At 40.3% G+C, this 18,725-nt stretch overlaps 1 protein-coding gene across 3 annotated transcripts in view; it reads right to left on the reverse strand.

Moving 5' to 3' along the window:
* LOC128703700 (serine/arginine repetitive matrix protein 2) overlaps positions 1 to 13,339 on the reverse strand; it is a 609,407-nt gene extending 596,068 nt beyond the window's left edge. For 2 of the 3 annotated variants that reach the window (XM_070101173.1, XM_070101171.1), the window contains exon 1: positions 13,037 to 13,339. In XM_070101173.1, the coding sequence (XP_069957274.1) occupies positions 13,037 to 13,062 (26 nt within the window). In that variant the 5' untranslated portion in view covers positions 13,063 to 13,339. The remainder of the gene's footprint in view (positions 1 to 13,036) is intronic. The other variant, XM_070101172.1, reaches the window with a different exon arrangement.
* Positions 13,340 to 18,725: the final 5,386 nt, after the last annotated feature.

Below are 18,725 nucleotides of genomic sequence, written 5' to 3' on the forward strand. Positions count from 1 at the left end.
TTGAAGAAAAGAGATGGAACGTGGAGGTCGGTATTATAAGAGCAATCTCTCTCTCTCTCTCTCTCTCTCTTTCTCTCTCTCTCTCTCTACGGGCAATCTCCAGTATCTTTTCGTCAATGTTATATGGGCAGTAAAACTAGGCGAGTACACTTAGGTGAATTGAACTACATGAATACAGCCGAGTAAACTAAGGTCGCTCCAGGTCATCAACAAAACCAACCAGGTCACCCTAGGTCACCAAACAAATTACTGATCACAAGCAGACGGTATATTTTCCTCAGCTGTTCAGAGACGACTGAATCAATCAGCAAATGACCAGATCAAAACTTCGCCCAGCAAACTATCGTATCTGAGAAAACCTCTCAACGATATTCATGTTACGTCTAGTAACATGATATATATATATATATATATATATATATATATATATATATATATATATATATATATATATATATATATATATATATATATATATATATATGACTTAAGAAATCGTAATGACCGCGGGTTCAATCCCGGCCGGGGGTATGGTTTATATATATATATATATATATATATATATATATATATATATATATATATATATATATATATATATATATATATATATATATATATATATATATATATATATATATATATATATAAGTGAAAGAAGAATAGCAAGAACATAATCAAATAATTTTATTTACTTATACTCACTGAAAATTTTATAAACATCAATAGAGTTAAAAAAGTTTATTTAGGTACAGGTACGCAAAGGTAAAATTATTATATATAGTTTAACATATGTGTAAATTACTTAGGTAAACCCCTAAAAAAAGTCAAAGTGATTTCACACGTGTTGATCTCCAGACTTATAAACAGATAACCACAATAACATCATCACATAAAAGATAAATTATGACAAACAGAATATGTTCTATCTAATTATCAATTATAAATTATAGAAGACATATCATATTCCGTTTATTTTACATCCACATGAAAGGTCAGGGGTCTGAAGGGTATATGACCTTTCTCGTACGTGAGTGACTTTCACTACATGTATCTGATCTTGTACTTACACACACACACACACACACTAAGTTTAAGCTCTCTTAATAATGTTGGATTGTCGTATAATATACATTTGAAATGAGGTACTAATTGATAGAGGGAAAGCAAAGTAAACACACACTTAGGCACACTTACGGCAGAGACAGACACACTTAGAAAAATTATGCATACACATACACTCTTAGGGTAACACATGCGCTATGAGAGAGACTAGTACTAATTGACAAGGGTAAACCAAAGCCAACACACTGGCAACGCGAAACACACTTAGAAAAACGATGGGAAAAGACAGTGGGACACATACATATACACTCTTTAGTTACACTTACACTTACGAGAGAGACTATCATATACACTTATCGCACATGATTAATTAAGTGTTTATGTAAAAAGATAGTGTCATATTTACTCTTACTAGACACACACACACACACTCTAACTACTGAACTCTCATCTCCCATACTTTCACCTCATCTCCCATTCCTTCCTCTCCCACTTCATTACGGTGTCCCGTAGCTCGGTTCGTAGCGTACTCAGCTCAAACACTGAGGTCCGTGGTTTGATCCCCGGTACGAGTGGCAACGCTGGGGACATGTTTCCTTAAGACACCTGCTGTCACTGTTCACCTAGCAGTAAATAGGTACCTGGGTGTTAGTCGATTAGTGTGGGCCGCATCCTGTGGACAAAATTAACCTAAGTTGCGGGAAATGCTCTGTATAACCAGCTATCGTCTGTATAAGTTGTATCATGAACCTGTGGATATAAAGATTATTATTATCATTCACTCTCATCCCTTCCTTTCTCGTCTCCTCTCCCATCCCTGTTTCTCCTGTCTATTCTCCCATCCCTCCCTCTCCCGTCTCCTCCACTCCCACCTCTCCCTCCCTCTCCCGTCTCCTCCACTTCCCTCCCTCCCCGGAAGCAAACATATCCATTTCAAGGCAAGTAAACTATATTTATCGAATGTTTACTCAATAATATGTGAGACTTCAAGAATTTCTCTCTCTCTCTCTCTCTCTCTCTCTCTCTCTCTCTCTCTCTCTCTCTCTCTCTCTCTCTCTCTCTCTCTCTCTCTCTCTCTCTCTCTCTCGTGGCATCAAAGGGGGAGCGCTATCATCTAGCGTGGCTCGAATCCTGGTCTACTTGAAAGTCAGTTGTTTATATCTGTATATCTATCTAAAGGCAGGGTGGCTCGAAAAAAAGAAAAACTTTCACCGTCATTCACTCCATCACTGTCTTGCCAGAGGCGCGCTTACACTACAGTTATAAAACTGCAACACTGATACCCCTCCTTCAGAGTACAGGCACTGTACTTCCCATCTCCAGAACTCAAGTCCGGCCTGCCGGTTTCACTGAATCCCTTCATAAATATTACCTTACACTCCAACAGCACGTCAAGTCCTAAAAACCATATATACATACATAATTTTGATTTGATTATGTGTATACACACAATTTAAGGAAGTGGTGTGTGTGTGTGTGTGTGTGTGTGTGTGTGTGTGTGAGGGAAGCTGGGTGTGTTGGGTGGTGGGACAGTAGCCATATATCGTACAGCAAGCCAGTAACAATGTTCTTCAACAAGTAACTCACTAAACCCATTTCCCCTCCAGGCCAGGCGAAGCACCACCAAACGCATACCATCCCACCGAAATCACTTTGTCTTCACCCTCAACCAATTTGGGGAGAAAACGCATTTTCTCGACGGAAAAGGGGGTGAATAACTGTTAAAATCTAGGTAGTTGCATTCCACATTCTATGACCCGTACGAATTTTATGCTCAGATTTTAATCCAAATAATTTTTCCTAGATGCCTTTTTTTTTTTTTTTTAGGGTTTAAAGTCTATTGATCACACTAAGGTCATTAAGGTTGCACGTAATCTTTTCACCACCAGACAGGAATACTCTAGTCATTAAAATAAGGTTTCAAGTAAACTCTCATCATATATACAATAAGAGAAATATTCCTCTCAGTGTATATATCCTGTGTGCAATAGATGTGGACCCTTGCTGTAATAATATCAAAATGATAATAATCGCAATAATATATATATATATATATATATATATATATATATATATATATATATATATATATATATATATATATATATATATATATATATATATATGTATATATATATATATATATATATATATATATATATATATATATATATATATATATATATATATATATATATATATGCAAAACCACTGAGAAAGAATAGAGAAATTTCAAGCGCTTTCGTGACTACTCACATTATCAAGGAACATTTGTTAATTGATAATGTGAGTAGTCACGAAAGCGCTTGGAATTTCTCTATTCTTTCACAGTGGTTGTTTTGCATATTCTGAAATCACCTGTTTACTGTGATCTTATTGCATATATATATATATATATATATATATATATATATATATATATATATATATATATATATATATATATATAATTCGGACTTTACGTGACTAGGTATAGTTATCATAGGTACCCATGGGATATTTTTCTTTTTTGTTTGCACGATTTTCTTTAAAAAAATTATTCCCACTGCTTAAACATTAAGAAAAATACTATTTACACTTGAGTGAATGAAATAAATAATATTCTTTTTAACTGTAAATAACAAGGCAGGTAGTTTATCACTACCCACCAATATCAGTAGTAACTTAGCACTACTTGTAGTAACTTAAGACCAGTAATAACCTAACACCACTAATACCAGCGTAACTTAACACCAGCCACCAGTACCATCAGTAACTTAACACTATCCACCAGTACTAGTAGTAATTTAACGTCACCAGTACCTGCAGTAATTTAACACCACCAGTACCAGCAGTAACTTAACATCGCCAGCACCAGCAGTAACTTAACACCACTAGTACCAGTAGTAATTTAACTTTACCAGTACCAGTAGTAACTTAACACCACCAGTATCAGTAATAACACCAGCACCAGTAGTAACTTAACGCCACCAGCACCAGCAGTAACTTAACGACAGCCACCAGCACCAGCAGTAACTTAACACCACCAGTACCAGCAGTAACTTAACGACAGCCACCAGCAGTAACTTACCACCAGCACCAGCATAACTTAACACCAGCCACCAGCAGTAACTTACCACCAGTACCAGCAGTAACTTATCACCAGTACCAGCAGTAACTTAACATCACCAGTACCAGCAGTAACTTAACGACAGCCACCAGCAGTAACTTAGCAGTAACTTAGTGACGACATCAGAGGCTCGGGTACACAACAGCCTCCTTGAAGTTAGTGTACTTGACAAGCAGCCAGTCAGTGCATTAAGACTTCCCAGTTGGAGTGCTGGAGGAGGAGGGTGGAGTGGGGATGAAGGACAGGGGGATAGAGCTAGGAAATGGATAGAGGAAGATGAATAGAAGCAGGGAAGACGTAGAGAAGGTGGGTGGGGGTGGGTATAGCTAATAAAACTTTAAAAGGACAGAAGTAAAACGTAGGGGATATGAAAGGGAGACAGGAGTAAGCAAGAAATGGGATGGTACAGGAAAGAAGGAAAAAGATTGGGAATTTTGAACCAAGTGAAAGAATACTTACTTGTAAGGAGACTTTTTTTTCAAAAGTGAGAGACACTGCTGGGAACGTTGTAAAAGCAGACTAGGAGTGTCTGGTCTATAAAATAAACACATATTTTTTATGTTCGGTAAAAGGACACATGTGCAACTAATGCGACATTATTATTGTGGCAACGTTTCGCTCTCCAGGAGCTCTGTCAAGCCGTTACTAACAACACAAAGACACAGAGTGTATATATAGGTATTAGAGTGAAGTGCAAGGCATAATATAACAAGTGTGGTACATGAATGGTATATATTACTGATAAGATGAGGAAGTGGATACATGAGCAACATCTGATAAATTAGACACATGTGCAACTCTTGGGTATCTTTATTGAGGAAACTCAATAAAGATACCCAAGAGTTGCACATGTGTCTAATTTATCAACATGTCGGTTCTCTGAACCATTCATCTACAATGAGCAACATCTGGGTATCTTTAGTCTCCAAGACTACGGTGCTCTTCACTAACTCCAAGGCTGACACTGATTATCTCACATTTTGTATATAGTTCTTCAGTCTTCATGGTATGTCCTTGTATTGTATTGATAAAGCCACTGTTTGGCGAAACGTCTACAAATATGCCCAGATGTTACACATGTTTATTTCGTCATAATATAATCGTTGTATGTAGTGGTAATTGTATTATTATTATTACCTACAATTATTATATTATGCCTCCCCTTTACCTAACATATTGTCGGTAATTCTTCCAACTTTATTACACCTTTTTTATGCTTGCAAAGAGGGATTTGGTAGTGAGGAATTCATGTTATAAGGAAGGAAAAAATCGTAATTATACGAGGTGTATTAATATGCGTAACATCAACAAACTGCTGGACTCAGGAGTTTATAGGTCAAAGACTGAAGGATAGGTTAAAGCTTGTGAATAAAAGGCTGGTATTTAGGTTTGAGGTTGTGAATGAAAAACTGACATTCAAGTTTGATCTTGTAGACCAAAACAAGTTGAGAGCTAAATTTGGCCCAGCAGACAAAAAGAAACTTCAAGCCAAGGTTTTGCAAGCACGAGCTTTCTAGAGCAAGTGAAGTTAGAACGATATTTAGAGGGCGGTGGAGGACGAAGAGACACAAGTGTCAGTGGGTGAGATACAAGCAGAACAATATGACTGATGAAACTGTTGATGAATGAGACACGTGTGTAAACACATAAACACACAGGTCTTACTCTTCAATTTGTCATCATTGTATGTCATTTAAAATGTGACAGAAAGGCTGTTACTGAGACAAGAACAATTGTTGGAAAAGAGATTGAGAAAGAACGTGAGGTAGATGCTTAAAAGATGTGTAAGGGGTGGTAGAGTGGGTGTAGGAGAGTGGGTGTGGCAGTGGGTGTAGGAGAATGGTGTGGCAAAGCGGGTGTAGGAGAGTGGGTGCAAGAGCATGAGTGTATTGCTTTTAAGAACATAAGAAAGAAGGAACACTGCAGCAGACGTACTGGTCCATACTAGGCAGGTCTTTCTCAAACCCAAACCCACTAACAAAAATATTTGCCCAACTCATTTTCAATGCTACCCAAGAAATAAACTTAAGTGGGACTTGCATATGAGTTATTATTATTATATCCAGGACCACTCCTTAGTAAAATTTGATACATCACATCCTAATGTAAAGCATCGTACCGTAATGTCACGGGGTGTCAAGTCTTACCTCCTGAGCTCCTCTTTGTCACCATCGAGTGTCTGTCTCTGTCACGCTCTTTCTTTTGTGAAGTCACGGCTTATATGTGTGTCCTCTTGATCCATTCTATCACTGTCATACTCATTTTTTCCACGCTATGTATGACTGTGTGTGTTCTTGTCTCTGTGTTAGCAAGGAATATGCTGTACCACTTACTGCTTCCTCTGGGATCCAATTCCTAACTCTAACCTAACCTGATCTACCTGAACCTAACCTTAACTTCGGTATGACAAACCAAACTTACCCTAACCTAACCTTCAATGTTATAAGTCAAGTAATACTTGTATACATATATCAAATTTCTCTCACCCGAGAGGATATTATTTAAAACGTCACGAAGCAACAATCATAGTTTACTTGCTCAATATTAAGCAATAATATAACGTGTGAGAGTGAGGACAGGTTATCACGTCTTGTTTTTATCCTCCTGCTGACAAACACACAACACCTTCATTCTTTACTTGAAATTCATATTTCTAAACCTTTAAAACTTTGCAATCCTAGCTGTATGCCCTTTTGCATGTCCTGTTACCTTACTGCAATGTGGCCCTTGCTTGCCTGCTTGCAATGTGGTCTTTACCTACCTGCCCTCTTGCAGTGTGACCGTTGCCTGCTTGCATGCTTGCTTGCTGTGTGACCCTTGCCTGCATACCTGTTTGGAGTGTGACCCTTGTCTTCATACCTGCTTGCAGTGTGACCGTTGCCTGGCTGCCCCTTTGCGGTGTACCCTTGCCTGCATACCTGCTTGCAGTGTAACTGTTGCCTGTCTGCCCTGTAGCGGTCTGACCCTTGCCTACATACCTGCCTGCATTGTGACCATTACCTGCCTGCCCTGTGGTGGTCTGACCCTTGCCTACATACCTGCCTGCATTATGACCATTACCTGCCTGCCCTGTAGCGGTCTGACCCTTGCTTACATACATGCCTGCATTGTGACCATTACCTGCCTGCCCTGTGGCGGTCTGACCCTTGCCTACATACCTGCCTGCATTATGACCATTACCTGCCTGCCCTGTAGCGGTCTGACCCTTGCCTACATATCTGCTTGAAGTGTAACCATTACCTGCCTGCAGTGTAACCGGTGCCTGCCTGCCTGCTTGCGGTGTGACCGTTGCCTGCTTGCCTGCTTGCGGTGTGACCGTTGCCTGCCTGCCTGCTTGCGGTGTGACCGTTGCCTGCCTGCTTGTGGCGTGACCCTTGCCTTCATGCCTTCTTGCAGTGTGACCGTTGCCTGCCTGACTGCTTGCGGTGTGACCCTTGCCTGCCTACCTGCCTGCTTGTGGTGTGACCCTTGCCTTCATGCCTGCTTGCAGTGTGACCGTTGCCTGCCTGCCTGCTTGCGGTGTGACCGTTGCTTGCCTACCTGCCTGCTTGTGGTGTGACCCTTGCCTTCATGCCTGCTTGCAGTGTAACCCTTGCCTTCATGCCTGCTTGCAGTGTGACCCTTGCCTTCATGCCTGCTTGCAGTGTGACCCTTGCCTTCATGCCTGCTTGAAGTATGACCCTTGCCTGAAGTGCAGATTAATTCTAAAACTTGACTGCAAAAACTTTCAAAGTACGTGTTGCTCTGGCCTCTCTCCCGGCTGAACTAGCACGAGTTAAGTGCTTAAGAAAATGACAAAACTGGCACTTTCTTATTGCTTGTATGAAAATCCATAATTTCTTGTGTGTATATACTCGTCTGTCCAAGCGTGCATGTGATTATCTATGAGTACCTTTTTTTGGGTAGCTACAGGAACGGAGCTATGCTCGTGGTGTCCCATCTGTTGAACACTTCCTTCTATATCTCACTGTAGTACGTTATGGTAGTGTGTCCACTGGGAACTAGGCCCTCAAGTACTTTCCACGCGTATACTATTATCATGTGTCTCTTCTTCGTTCCAGAGCACATTTCCAAGTACTTTTAGGCGCTCCCAGTAGTTTAAATGCTTTACCGCGCTTATGCGAGAGGTAAACGATCTCAGTGCCTTTTCCAGCTCTGATCTTCCCAGCCCTGAACAGAACCGTCAACACTGAACAGTACTCTAAGCGAGAGAGTACAAGTAATCTGAATAGCGTCACGGTTGGCCATATTTCCCTTGTTTTGAAAGTTCTCATTATCCACCCCGTCATTTTCTGGCCTTCGCAATGTTCGCCTTATGTTCCCTAAATGGTAGGTCATCTGACATTACTATACCCAAGTTTTTCACGTGTCTTCCCAATTCTATATGTTCCTCCCTCTGTTTTATATTAACTGCTCCTTTTGAGTTCTTCGTTTTTTTTTACAGCTGAGCTGCTTAAATTTGTCACCAATGAACTCTATATATTGACCTAAGTTTCACAACCCCAGTTAGTCGGGTTCAGCTTATCAAAGGCAACTGTTTTCTTTCTAAACAAACTATAATTATTAACTTAATTTAAGCGTTGATGCTCAACTTGCAAGAGTGTGTGACCTCACAGTTAATAAGGCAGAGGTCAGAAGTCTTACAACGCTCACTTAGGATGAGGCTAACTTATATGAGGAATCAGAATAATATATGATATGTGATTAAGGTCGCGGATAACAATGAACTCAGTGTCCTAAAAAGGCAACGCTGAGGGACTTACTTATTTCTAAAGATTAATTATTATTATTATTATTAGTAGTAGTAGTAGTAGAAGCAGTAGTAGTAATAGTAGAGGCAGTAGTAGTAATAGTAGCAGCAGTAGTAGTATAATCAGCATTAATATTATTATATAATCATCATAAATAACAAAAAAGGCACAATACCGTGACTGGAACAATACGCAAATAACCCGCACATAGAAGAAAGGAGCTTACGACGACGTTTCGGTCCAATTTGGACCATTTACGAAGTAACACTAACAAGGAGAGAAGGAGGGAGTATATATAGGCCAGCAGACAGGCCTATATATACTCCCACCTTCTCTCCTTTTTGTTAATGTGACTTTGTAAATGGTCCAACTCGGTCCGAAACGTCGTCGTAAGCTCCTCTCTTCTATGTGCGGGTTATTTATGTATATAATCATCATCAACAGGATGAAGCACCAAATCCATGAGAACATACAACGCACTACTTGGAAAAGACCCGGGCCGGGAGAGTACCGGCGAATAATAATAATAAAAAAAAAAAACGCCACAGAAATGAGAACTGGGCAAACTATTAAAAATTACCAGATATTATGGTGGACGCACTAGGTACAGGACACTATCTTTGTCAATATTTTCAAATGGACAGTCAGCAAAGGCAGAGGAAGTCGTGAAACATATATGGCAGAGCGATATCTGGCTGGAAAGTTTACATACACACTTCCGCGGATTTCAACCTCCCAGATTTAGGTGGAAATTAAAAAAAAAATGCAATGTACGTATATGAAAAAAAATACCCTGGAAGTATTTTAGACCAATAGAGACATACCAAGAAGTCCCTAAGACTCGCTAATATGTTCACACAGAACCAATGGATAACAAAACTTACTAGAAAGAATAATTCACTAGATTTGATCTTCACGAACACTGGGGAACTACCCAGAGGTATAACCATTTTAAATGCAGCGTACTATGATTAAAAAATAACCAGCACTTAGGAAACTTAGCACGACGTTTCGGCCCATCCTGGATCACTGTAAAGTCTTACCAATGGGTCCAGGACAGACCGAAACGTAAGTTTCCTAAGTATGGATTATTTCTGAATTGTTCCAACCATGGTATTGTGATTTTTATTCTTTACAACACACTGATCACAGCCTCATTGAAGCACACCTAAATATACATTCATAAAATATGGAAAAATATCCAACATCAATGCTCATAAATTTAGTTTCAACAATCAGTTAATTAACAGACACAAAAAAATTAGGAACCATTAAACATTTCCTGGGAAACTGTCCTGTGCGCTCGAAACCAGAATAAATAGATGGAAATGCTGCATGCAGAAACACAAAAGTTCCACAAAAAAGTATATCCCTCTGAGAAAGTTTTGTAAAAAGGAGATAACATGTACAGAAATAGATCGCTGGAGATTTTACAGAAGGAATAGAGTTGCTGAACTTTTAAGAAAACGCAACAAAGGAAAAAATCACACAAAGAAATTAGAGCGAAAACAAAAACATTCATAACAGGAGGAACAAAGGGAGAAAAAAGGCCATTCAGAAAATTGTAAAAAAAAATCCAAAATATTTTTTTTCACATACACAAAACCTATATTAGAATGTTCTTTCGGTACTGCTTTTTTACATCTACTTAAAGGCAATAAATACATTTCTGATGATATAGAAAAGGGCAAAACCTTTAAATACAACTATAATGAATCTGTTTAGCTATCTGGTAGATATCATGAGAGGAATATATTTAATGGTTATAATTATGACCATACTTTTTTAAAAGGGTGGACGGGTAAACCAGCGGAAGGCCTCGGTCAGATGACCAAAAACTCCAGTTGTGGGTCATCAATATGACTAAGACCTGCGTCAGGAAACACTTGTCCTGTTTCCTGACAAATCTTACCTAACTAACCATTATGAGAGAAGACCCAGACCTCAATAGATATATCCGCTACCACAAGTGATACAAGCCTCATATCTTTCAGCCTAGTTAAAAATAAACACAGGTTACAATTTACCCATTTCCCCCACTAACACCTTCACCAATATAATTTTCAACTCTCAGCCTAGATGAAAATGAAAGCAGGTTACAATTTTCCCCATTTCCTTCACAACATCCCCTTCACCCAGTGTCTCTAACTGCCTAGATACATACACCCGTGGCAGTATCAACACTGCCATATTCTTATCACTTGCTTTTTACCATCACACAACCTATGTTACCGCTGCTGCTGGACTGCAGGTTTGCACTTCCACGGTTACTGCTCTGTTTGCATGGTAAATTGAGCAAAATTCCGTGTTTAAGGCTGTTAGCTTATTAATTAGGGCGCGTTTTGTCAGGTTACGTGAGGGTGTTGCTAGGCTTCTTCCTCCGTTCTCTACAATCATTCTCAGTTTCTGTTCCTTGATTAAGTCTAAAATTCGTTCCCTTCATCTGTTCCTTGTTCAGTTCATCTGTTTCTCGTTCAGTTCATCTGTTTCTCGTTCAGTTCATGTTTCTCGTTCAGTTCGTGTTCCTCGTTCAGTTCATGTTTCTCGTTCAGTTCATGTTTCTCGTTCAGTTCATGTTTCTCGTTCAGTTCATCTGTCTCGTTCAGTTCATCTGTTTCTCGTTCAGTTCATCTGTTTTTCGTTCAGTTCATCTGTTTCTCGTTCAGTTCATCTGTTTCTCGCTCAGTTCATCTGTTCCTTGTTCAGTTCATCTGTTCCTTGTTCAGTTCATCTGTTTCTCATTCAGTTCATCTGTTTCTCGTTCAGTTCATCTGTTTCTCGTTCGGTTCATGTTTTTCGTTCAGTTCATCTGTTCCTCGTTCAGTTCATTTGTTCCTCATTCAGTTCATCTGTTCCTCGTTCAGTTCGTTTGTTCCTCGTTCAGTTCATGTTCCTCGTTTAGTTCGTTTCTCGTTTAGTTTAAGTTCCTCGTTTAGTTCATGTTCTTCGTTCATTTCGTTTATTCATCTTTCAGTTCACAGTGGCCCTCGCTTAATTCATCTTTCTCGTTTAGTTCCTCGTTCCGTTGATATGTTCCTCGTTTAGTTCATCTAATCCTCGTTCAGTTCACGTTTCTCCTTCAGTCTGTAAATATATTTACAATCCATCACTCATCCCTCCTCCATGTTCTTACATCGTCGAATTTACAACGAATGATGTAGAGATGTCAGTATTTACTCCCAAAGGCACACCAGAATCCCAGTCAAACAATTATACACACACACACACACACACACACACACACACACACACACACACACACACACACACACACACACACACAAATATATATATATATATATATATATATATATATATATATATATATATATATATATATATATATATATATATATACACACAACAGACCGTTTCCCATCACAGTAGTGACGCAAAGAAAGAACGCCGTTCACCATCATTCACACCATAGCTGCATTTACAGAAGTGAACGGACTAGGGATGTGCCAATGTATCGGTACCGGTATCGGCTAATTTGATCGGTATTGGCCTAAAATTGAGTACTGGTATCGGTAAAAAAAAATTGGTATCATCCTAGCCCTAGAACGGACACTTCAGATGATCTACGGAGCTGCAATATTATATAATACAACTTAATGATCTAGTCTTGGGTAGACAACATGACGATCCATGTAAGATTTCACTCAGGTTCGATACACAAGTTTAAATATTTTTGTCTTTATAAAATTACGTGTAAATGAAGGTAGGATAAACCGTATACGAAGGTATAATGAGGACTCCAGTGGACTATGTGACGCTGGCTTTGTTAGGTTATTGTAAGAATGAAGAAATAAGCCAGGGGGAGACATCAACCAAATAAATAAAATCTTCACCGACTGGTTTATCATATGACTAAGCCACGTTAGGAAAAAAAATCCCATTTCTCTGGACAAGCTAAAATTGCAGCACAGCACCACTCTGTGTGTATATGTATGTAGTAGTGCCTGTTAAACCAAGTGTAATTAACATATATATTATCATTATTAATCAATAATATAGGTTGTGGTGTTGTTGACCTAACACGCGCCTGCCTTATATCAAGTAGCAGCCACCTGTCACCTTACACTGGCTCAAACCACACCTTAACACTTACTCTGAGGAGTTCTGACGGCTGGTCATCTTGGCCCAGGGTGTAAAATCCAAGACTGGAGGGGTGTCAGGGTATATCCAGCAGGGTAATCATCACTAACACGTTACACAGTGTCCCTCCCACACAGCACAACACACCCTCCCTCGCCACTCTCCCACCATCACTGACTCAATTCTCTCTCTCTTGCTCAAACTCCTTCATTCCTCTCGTGGTGCAACACACATTTCATCCCCCCCTAACTTTCTATATTAAATTAGACATTCTGAAACGTTTCATGGTGTCATTTTACGTCTCACAAGAAAGTGGCACTGTAAACTATCTCTTGCTTATGAATGTGAAGGGAGAATAGTGGGATAAAGATCTAACTGGCATCATTTTGTTGCAGCGAGACGATGGTGCCAAAATCTAGAGGGAATTTAGTGCCAAGTCTTTTCATTCTTGTCAGGACGAGGTTGTCCCAGTCACATTTAGCGGTTTTTTTTTAATTTAATAAGTCAGTAAGGTGCATTACACAAGGGATGTATTACATACTCTTGTAATATTTATCACTGAAATGCAAAAATTATGTCTTTATCATTTAATTTGCGTTAGTAATTCTTTCGTGTAACAAATTCGTACTGAGTCGCATTTCGTGCTTGTAATCCTGTCCATGAATCGCCGAGTAAAGCCGTTTGTAGTTTGTAGAAACTACGTAAGAGTACATAAATTGTATCGTCTGAATTAAATGTCTGTTCACTACTTGTATACGTTGAACAGTGCCAAATTAATTTCATAATTTTATATAACTTGAACAAAATACCTAGAGCGCTCATTACTCAACACATTGATATAGTATGGATTTTTTTGTCTGTGAAATTTTCTGAGTATACCAATTCTTAACGGCTTCAGACTTTAATGACTGAAAAGGATGATACCATTTGAGGTCCAGTCCCGTAGCTCGGTTGGTAGCGCACTCAGCTCTAACATTGAGTTCCGTGGTTCGATCCCCGGTACGGGTGGAAACATTAAGGGGGTGTTTCCTTGAGACACTTTCTGTCCCTGCTCACTTAGCAGTAAATAGGTACCTGGGTGTTAGTCAACTGGTGCGGGTCCCATCCTCGGGACAAAATTAACCTAATTTACCCGAAATGCTCTGCAGTAACAGCCTGATTGATCAGACCCAAATCCACCACAAGGCCTGGTCTCTGACCGGGCCGCGGGGGCGTTGACCCCCGAAATCCTCTCCAGGTATAACCAGGGGCTTTCTATATAGCAGGTTAGCTAGATCTGTATACGTTGTATATGTATTTGTAGAAATGAAGATAATTATTATAATTATATATGACAATGTTCTGTTAATAAACTTAGAATTGTTGAATTCTGTGTAATAACTAAAGAATGCATCTTCTGGTGACTTCAGAATTATTAGCACAGGTGCGAGTTCCTCAGTTTGTTACAAATGGTTCCTGTGCAATAATCAGAGAATGTCACCTCTGATCTGTCATGTATTTTTCTTAGAGAAAGGTTCACACTGATTTTGGGTTGTGTAGGTAACAATGGAAATAAGTCACTCTGTCTGACTTTTTTTGGGTTATCCTAGGTTCTCTACACATATGCTACTATGTATGATAATTCTATGTAACTGTATTTGTGTATACCTGAATAAACTTACTTACTTAGTGTTATTGGAGAAATTTTTAATTTCTTAAATATTTTCGTGTACTAATCTATGAATGCCTCATCTGATTGGCTTCAAACATTCAGTGTTGATAATGAATAATGCAACTTCTGCAAGGGGGAGCGTTAAACCCAAAGGATTATGTAGCGCCTGTGGGAGGGGAATGTGGAAGGTATTTAGGCTTAATTCTGGGAACCGGAGCGCTAAACCCGTAGGATTGTGCAGCGCCTGAGGGGGGGAAATGTGGAAGGTATTCAGGCTTAATTCAGGGAACCGGAGCACAGCTCCAATTCCCTAGATCAAGAGCCCCTCACCAGCGTCAAGGAACCTCCCTTGAGGGGATTTTGATCCAAGATGGAGTTGCGGTTTGCTGACGGAGGATTAAGCACCTACCATTCCTTGCACCTAATAATCCACACTCGTTTAGCTCTTTAAAAGAAGTAGAAACTTATGCCGCACGCTGCACTATTCCTTTTGCGCTCATTGGTGTATCGGAGACTGGGATTATGGAATAAGAAAATATCTTTCTCGGACTGCAGCAACCAGTTTTCTGTGCCTTCTTGATGGACAACTGGGCTCCGCCAAAATGAAGGGTCTGCTCCATTGCAATTATCGCAAGATGGAGTACGATGGCAGGGGGAATTCTGATCTTCCTTTTCACAGACTGGGCATACCTCCTGTGATCAATTTTTTTTTTTTTTGATGGGTGGCTGTAGTGCCAGAAGCTGAAGCGTCGTTAAGATATGATAAGACTTGATGAGAGTAAGACACATGTGCAACATCTGGGTATCTTTATTGTAGACGTTTCGCCATCCAGTGGCTTTATCAATACAAATTCTAGGACATAACTTGAAGACAGTAGAACTATGTACAGAAGATGAGGTAATCAGTCCCTCAACCTCATCTTCTGTACATAGTTCTACTGTCTTCAAGTTATGTCCTAGAATTTGTATTGATAAAGCCACTGGATGGCGAAACGTCTACAATAAAGATACCCAGATGTTGCACATGTGTCTTACTCTCATCTTGTCGGTATTATATACCATTTCGTACACAACTTGTCAGACACTGCAACATCATGGAATCTTAATTCTGAGGACATGTACATAACCTTCACGACTACGACAACTACTACTACAACTAACCCATCTCTTTGGGAAGGACCTACTTCCACTGGGGAATCCCGCCTACCAGTGAATATGCCCTCGTCTGCTACACCTGACGTTACTATATAAGCGCCAGGATTCTTTCTTCTGCTTCAGAATCTCCACGACTATGGTGCTGTTCGCACCTACTCCTAGGTTGAGGGACTGATTACCTCATCTTCTGTACATAGTTCTACTGTCTTCAAGTTATGTCCTAGAATTTGTATTGATAAAGCCACTGGATGGCGAAACGTCTACAATAAAGATACCCAGATGTTGCACGTGTGTCTTACTCTCATCTTGTCGGTATTATATACCATTTCGTACACATGATAAGACTTGTTTGGGTTTTTAACCTAGAGGGTTAGCTACCCAGGTTAACCCAAGTCAGTGCGTCATCGAGGACTGTCTTATTTCCATTGGTGTCCTTTAATTTTGTTTCCCAGGATGCGACCCATACCAGTCGACTAACACCCAGGTACCTTCTTACTGCTAGGTGAACAGGGACAGCAGGTATAAGGAAACATATCCAACATTTTCACCCGTGCCGGGGATTGAACCACGGACACTCAGTGTGTGAGGCGAGTGCGTTGCCAACCGAGGTGTTGTTTTCAGTACCCTTTATGGTGTCAGTGGTATGGTAATAAAGACAAGTTGTGGGTAAAGTTCACGTATTAGGAAGACGTTTCGCCACGAGCGGCTTCTTCAGGTCCTATTATGATAGAAGAAAACATTTCATTAATAAATATCTTGATCCGTGCATACGTAATCATTCATCTGCAACAATTTACTGCATGCAACCTTAATGTATTTCATGATGACGTAAAACACGGACTACACATACCCATTACCATGTTCAAATTAAACATGGATCAACCATTTGTCTGTTTTTTGTATCCCCTTCCTTCCCCACCCGTACCTACTCAATCCCTTTCCATCTCCCCCCTTCCATGTTTCCTCCTCACCCCTCCTTAATAGATTATTATAATCATGGGGAGCGCTAAACCCGTAGGATTATACAGCGCCTGGGGGGAGGCCGGAAGGCATTCAGGCTCAATTCAGGGAACTGGAGCACAGATCCAATTCCCAAGATCAAGAGCCCCTCACCAGCGCCAAGGAATCTTCCTTGATGGGCCCTCCTTAATAGAGCACTGGTCATAGAACTCAAACGCTGCGTAGCGATGATCTATGTAGACTGGGGACGGAAGTTCGTGATAATCGATAATTATCACGAACCTGGGTATCAACTCCGCCTTCGGCAGGAAAGACAAAAAGTTTCCAAACCACGGTACGGGTGGAGATTGAACTCGCGGCTAGTGAGTCGTAAAACTCCAGGCCAGCGCAATCATGTCATTACGATTTCGTGAGTTACATTTCCACTTTGATGACTGGGAAGTCTTGGAGTTCCAGCTGTACTTGAAAATCAAAGGCACACGCAATAAAATTCTCGTTGTACTGTACTTTGTAAGAAAAAAACTATCCCATGGCTTGGTTATACAGTGGCAGAATACACCAGTAGTATATAAATTAGATACACAATGTTGATGAATAAGACATGTGCCGCAGTTGGGTATCTATGAAAAGTTTCACCTACGCGGAAGGCTCCTTCGGTCAAATACAGAGAATGGACTGAAGGCAGAAGTGACGAGGTAAAGATGATGTAATCAGTCCTTCAATCTTGCAGTAGTTTATATGGTTGAAACAAGAGGAACGGCTAAGGGAGGATTCATACTTCGATACCAGAGAGCGAGAGAGAGATCGGGTTCTTTTTATCACCCTGTCAAGGTACTCTCGTGAAAGGCCACGTCGGAGTTATCGGGTATCGGTGCGTCAGGAGAAATCATATACAAGTGAGCAACAGAGATGAGCATTATTCCCGTGTTAATTTGCAGCAAGCATTAGAGGCCCGCTATGCCTCGCGCCTCAGCCTGAAGCCGTGGTAATGAAATTCCTTCAGAGCCGCCCATTCTCCCTCTCCGCTTGCCTGCGTTCCCAATTGTTCACCCAGCCTTTAACTGCGACAAACTGGGAGTATGCTGCGATAAGCTGGGGTATGCTGCGATAAGCGAAGGTATGTTATAGTATGATGGGACGTGTAAAGCTAGACTGGGACCTGAAAAACTACTTGTGGTATGCTGGGATGTGAAATACTACTTGTGGTATGCTGGGACGTGAAATACTACTTGTGGTATGCTGGGACGTGAAATACTACTTGTGGTATGCTGGGACGTGAAAAACTACTTGTGGTATGCTGGGACGTGAAAAACTACTTGTGGTATGCTGGGACGTGAAAAACTACTTGTGGTATGCTGGGACGTGAAATACTACTTGTGGTATGCTGGGACGTGAAATACTACTTGTGGTATGCTGGGGCGTGAAAAGCTACTTGTGGTATGCTGGGATGTGAAATACTACTTGTGGTATACTGGGACGTGAAATACTACTTGTGGTATGCTGTTACGTGAAATACTACTTGTGGTATGCTGGGATTTGAAATACTCCTTCTGGTATGCTGGGACGTGAAATACTACTTGTGGTATGCTGGGACGTGAAAAACTACTTGTGGTATGCTGGGACGTGAAAAACTACTTGTGGTATGCTGGGACGTGAAATACTACTTGTGGTATGCTGGGACGTGAAATACTACTTGTGGTATGCTGGGGCGTGAAAAGCTACTTGTGGTATGCTGGGATGTGAAATACTACTTGTGGTATACTGGGACGTGAAATACTACTTGTGGTATGCTGTTACGTGAAATACTACTTGTGGTATGCTGGGATTTGAAATACTCCTTCTGGTATGCTGGGACGTGAAATACTACTTGTGGTATGCTGGGACGTGAAAAACTACTTGTGGTATGCTGGGACGTGAAAAACTACTTGTGGTATGC

Source organism: Cherax quadricarinatus, chromosome 76 (assembly GCF_038502225.1).
Source record: "Cherax quadricarinatus isolate ZL_2023a chromosome 76, ASM3850222v1, whole genome shotgun sequence".
NCBI classification, from domain to species: Eukaryota; Metazoa; Arthropoda; class Malacostraca; order Decapoda; family Parastacidae; genus Cherax; species Cherax quadricarinatus.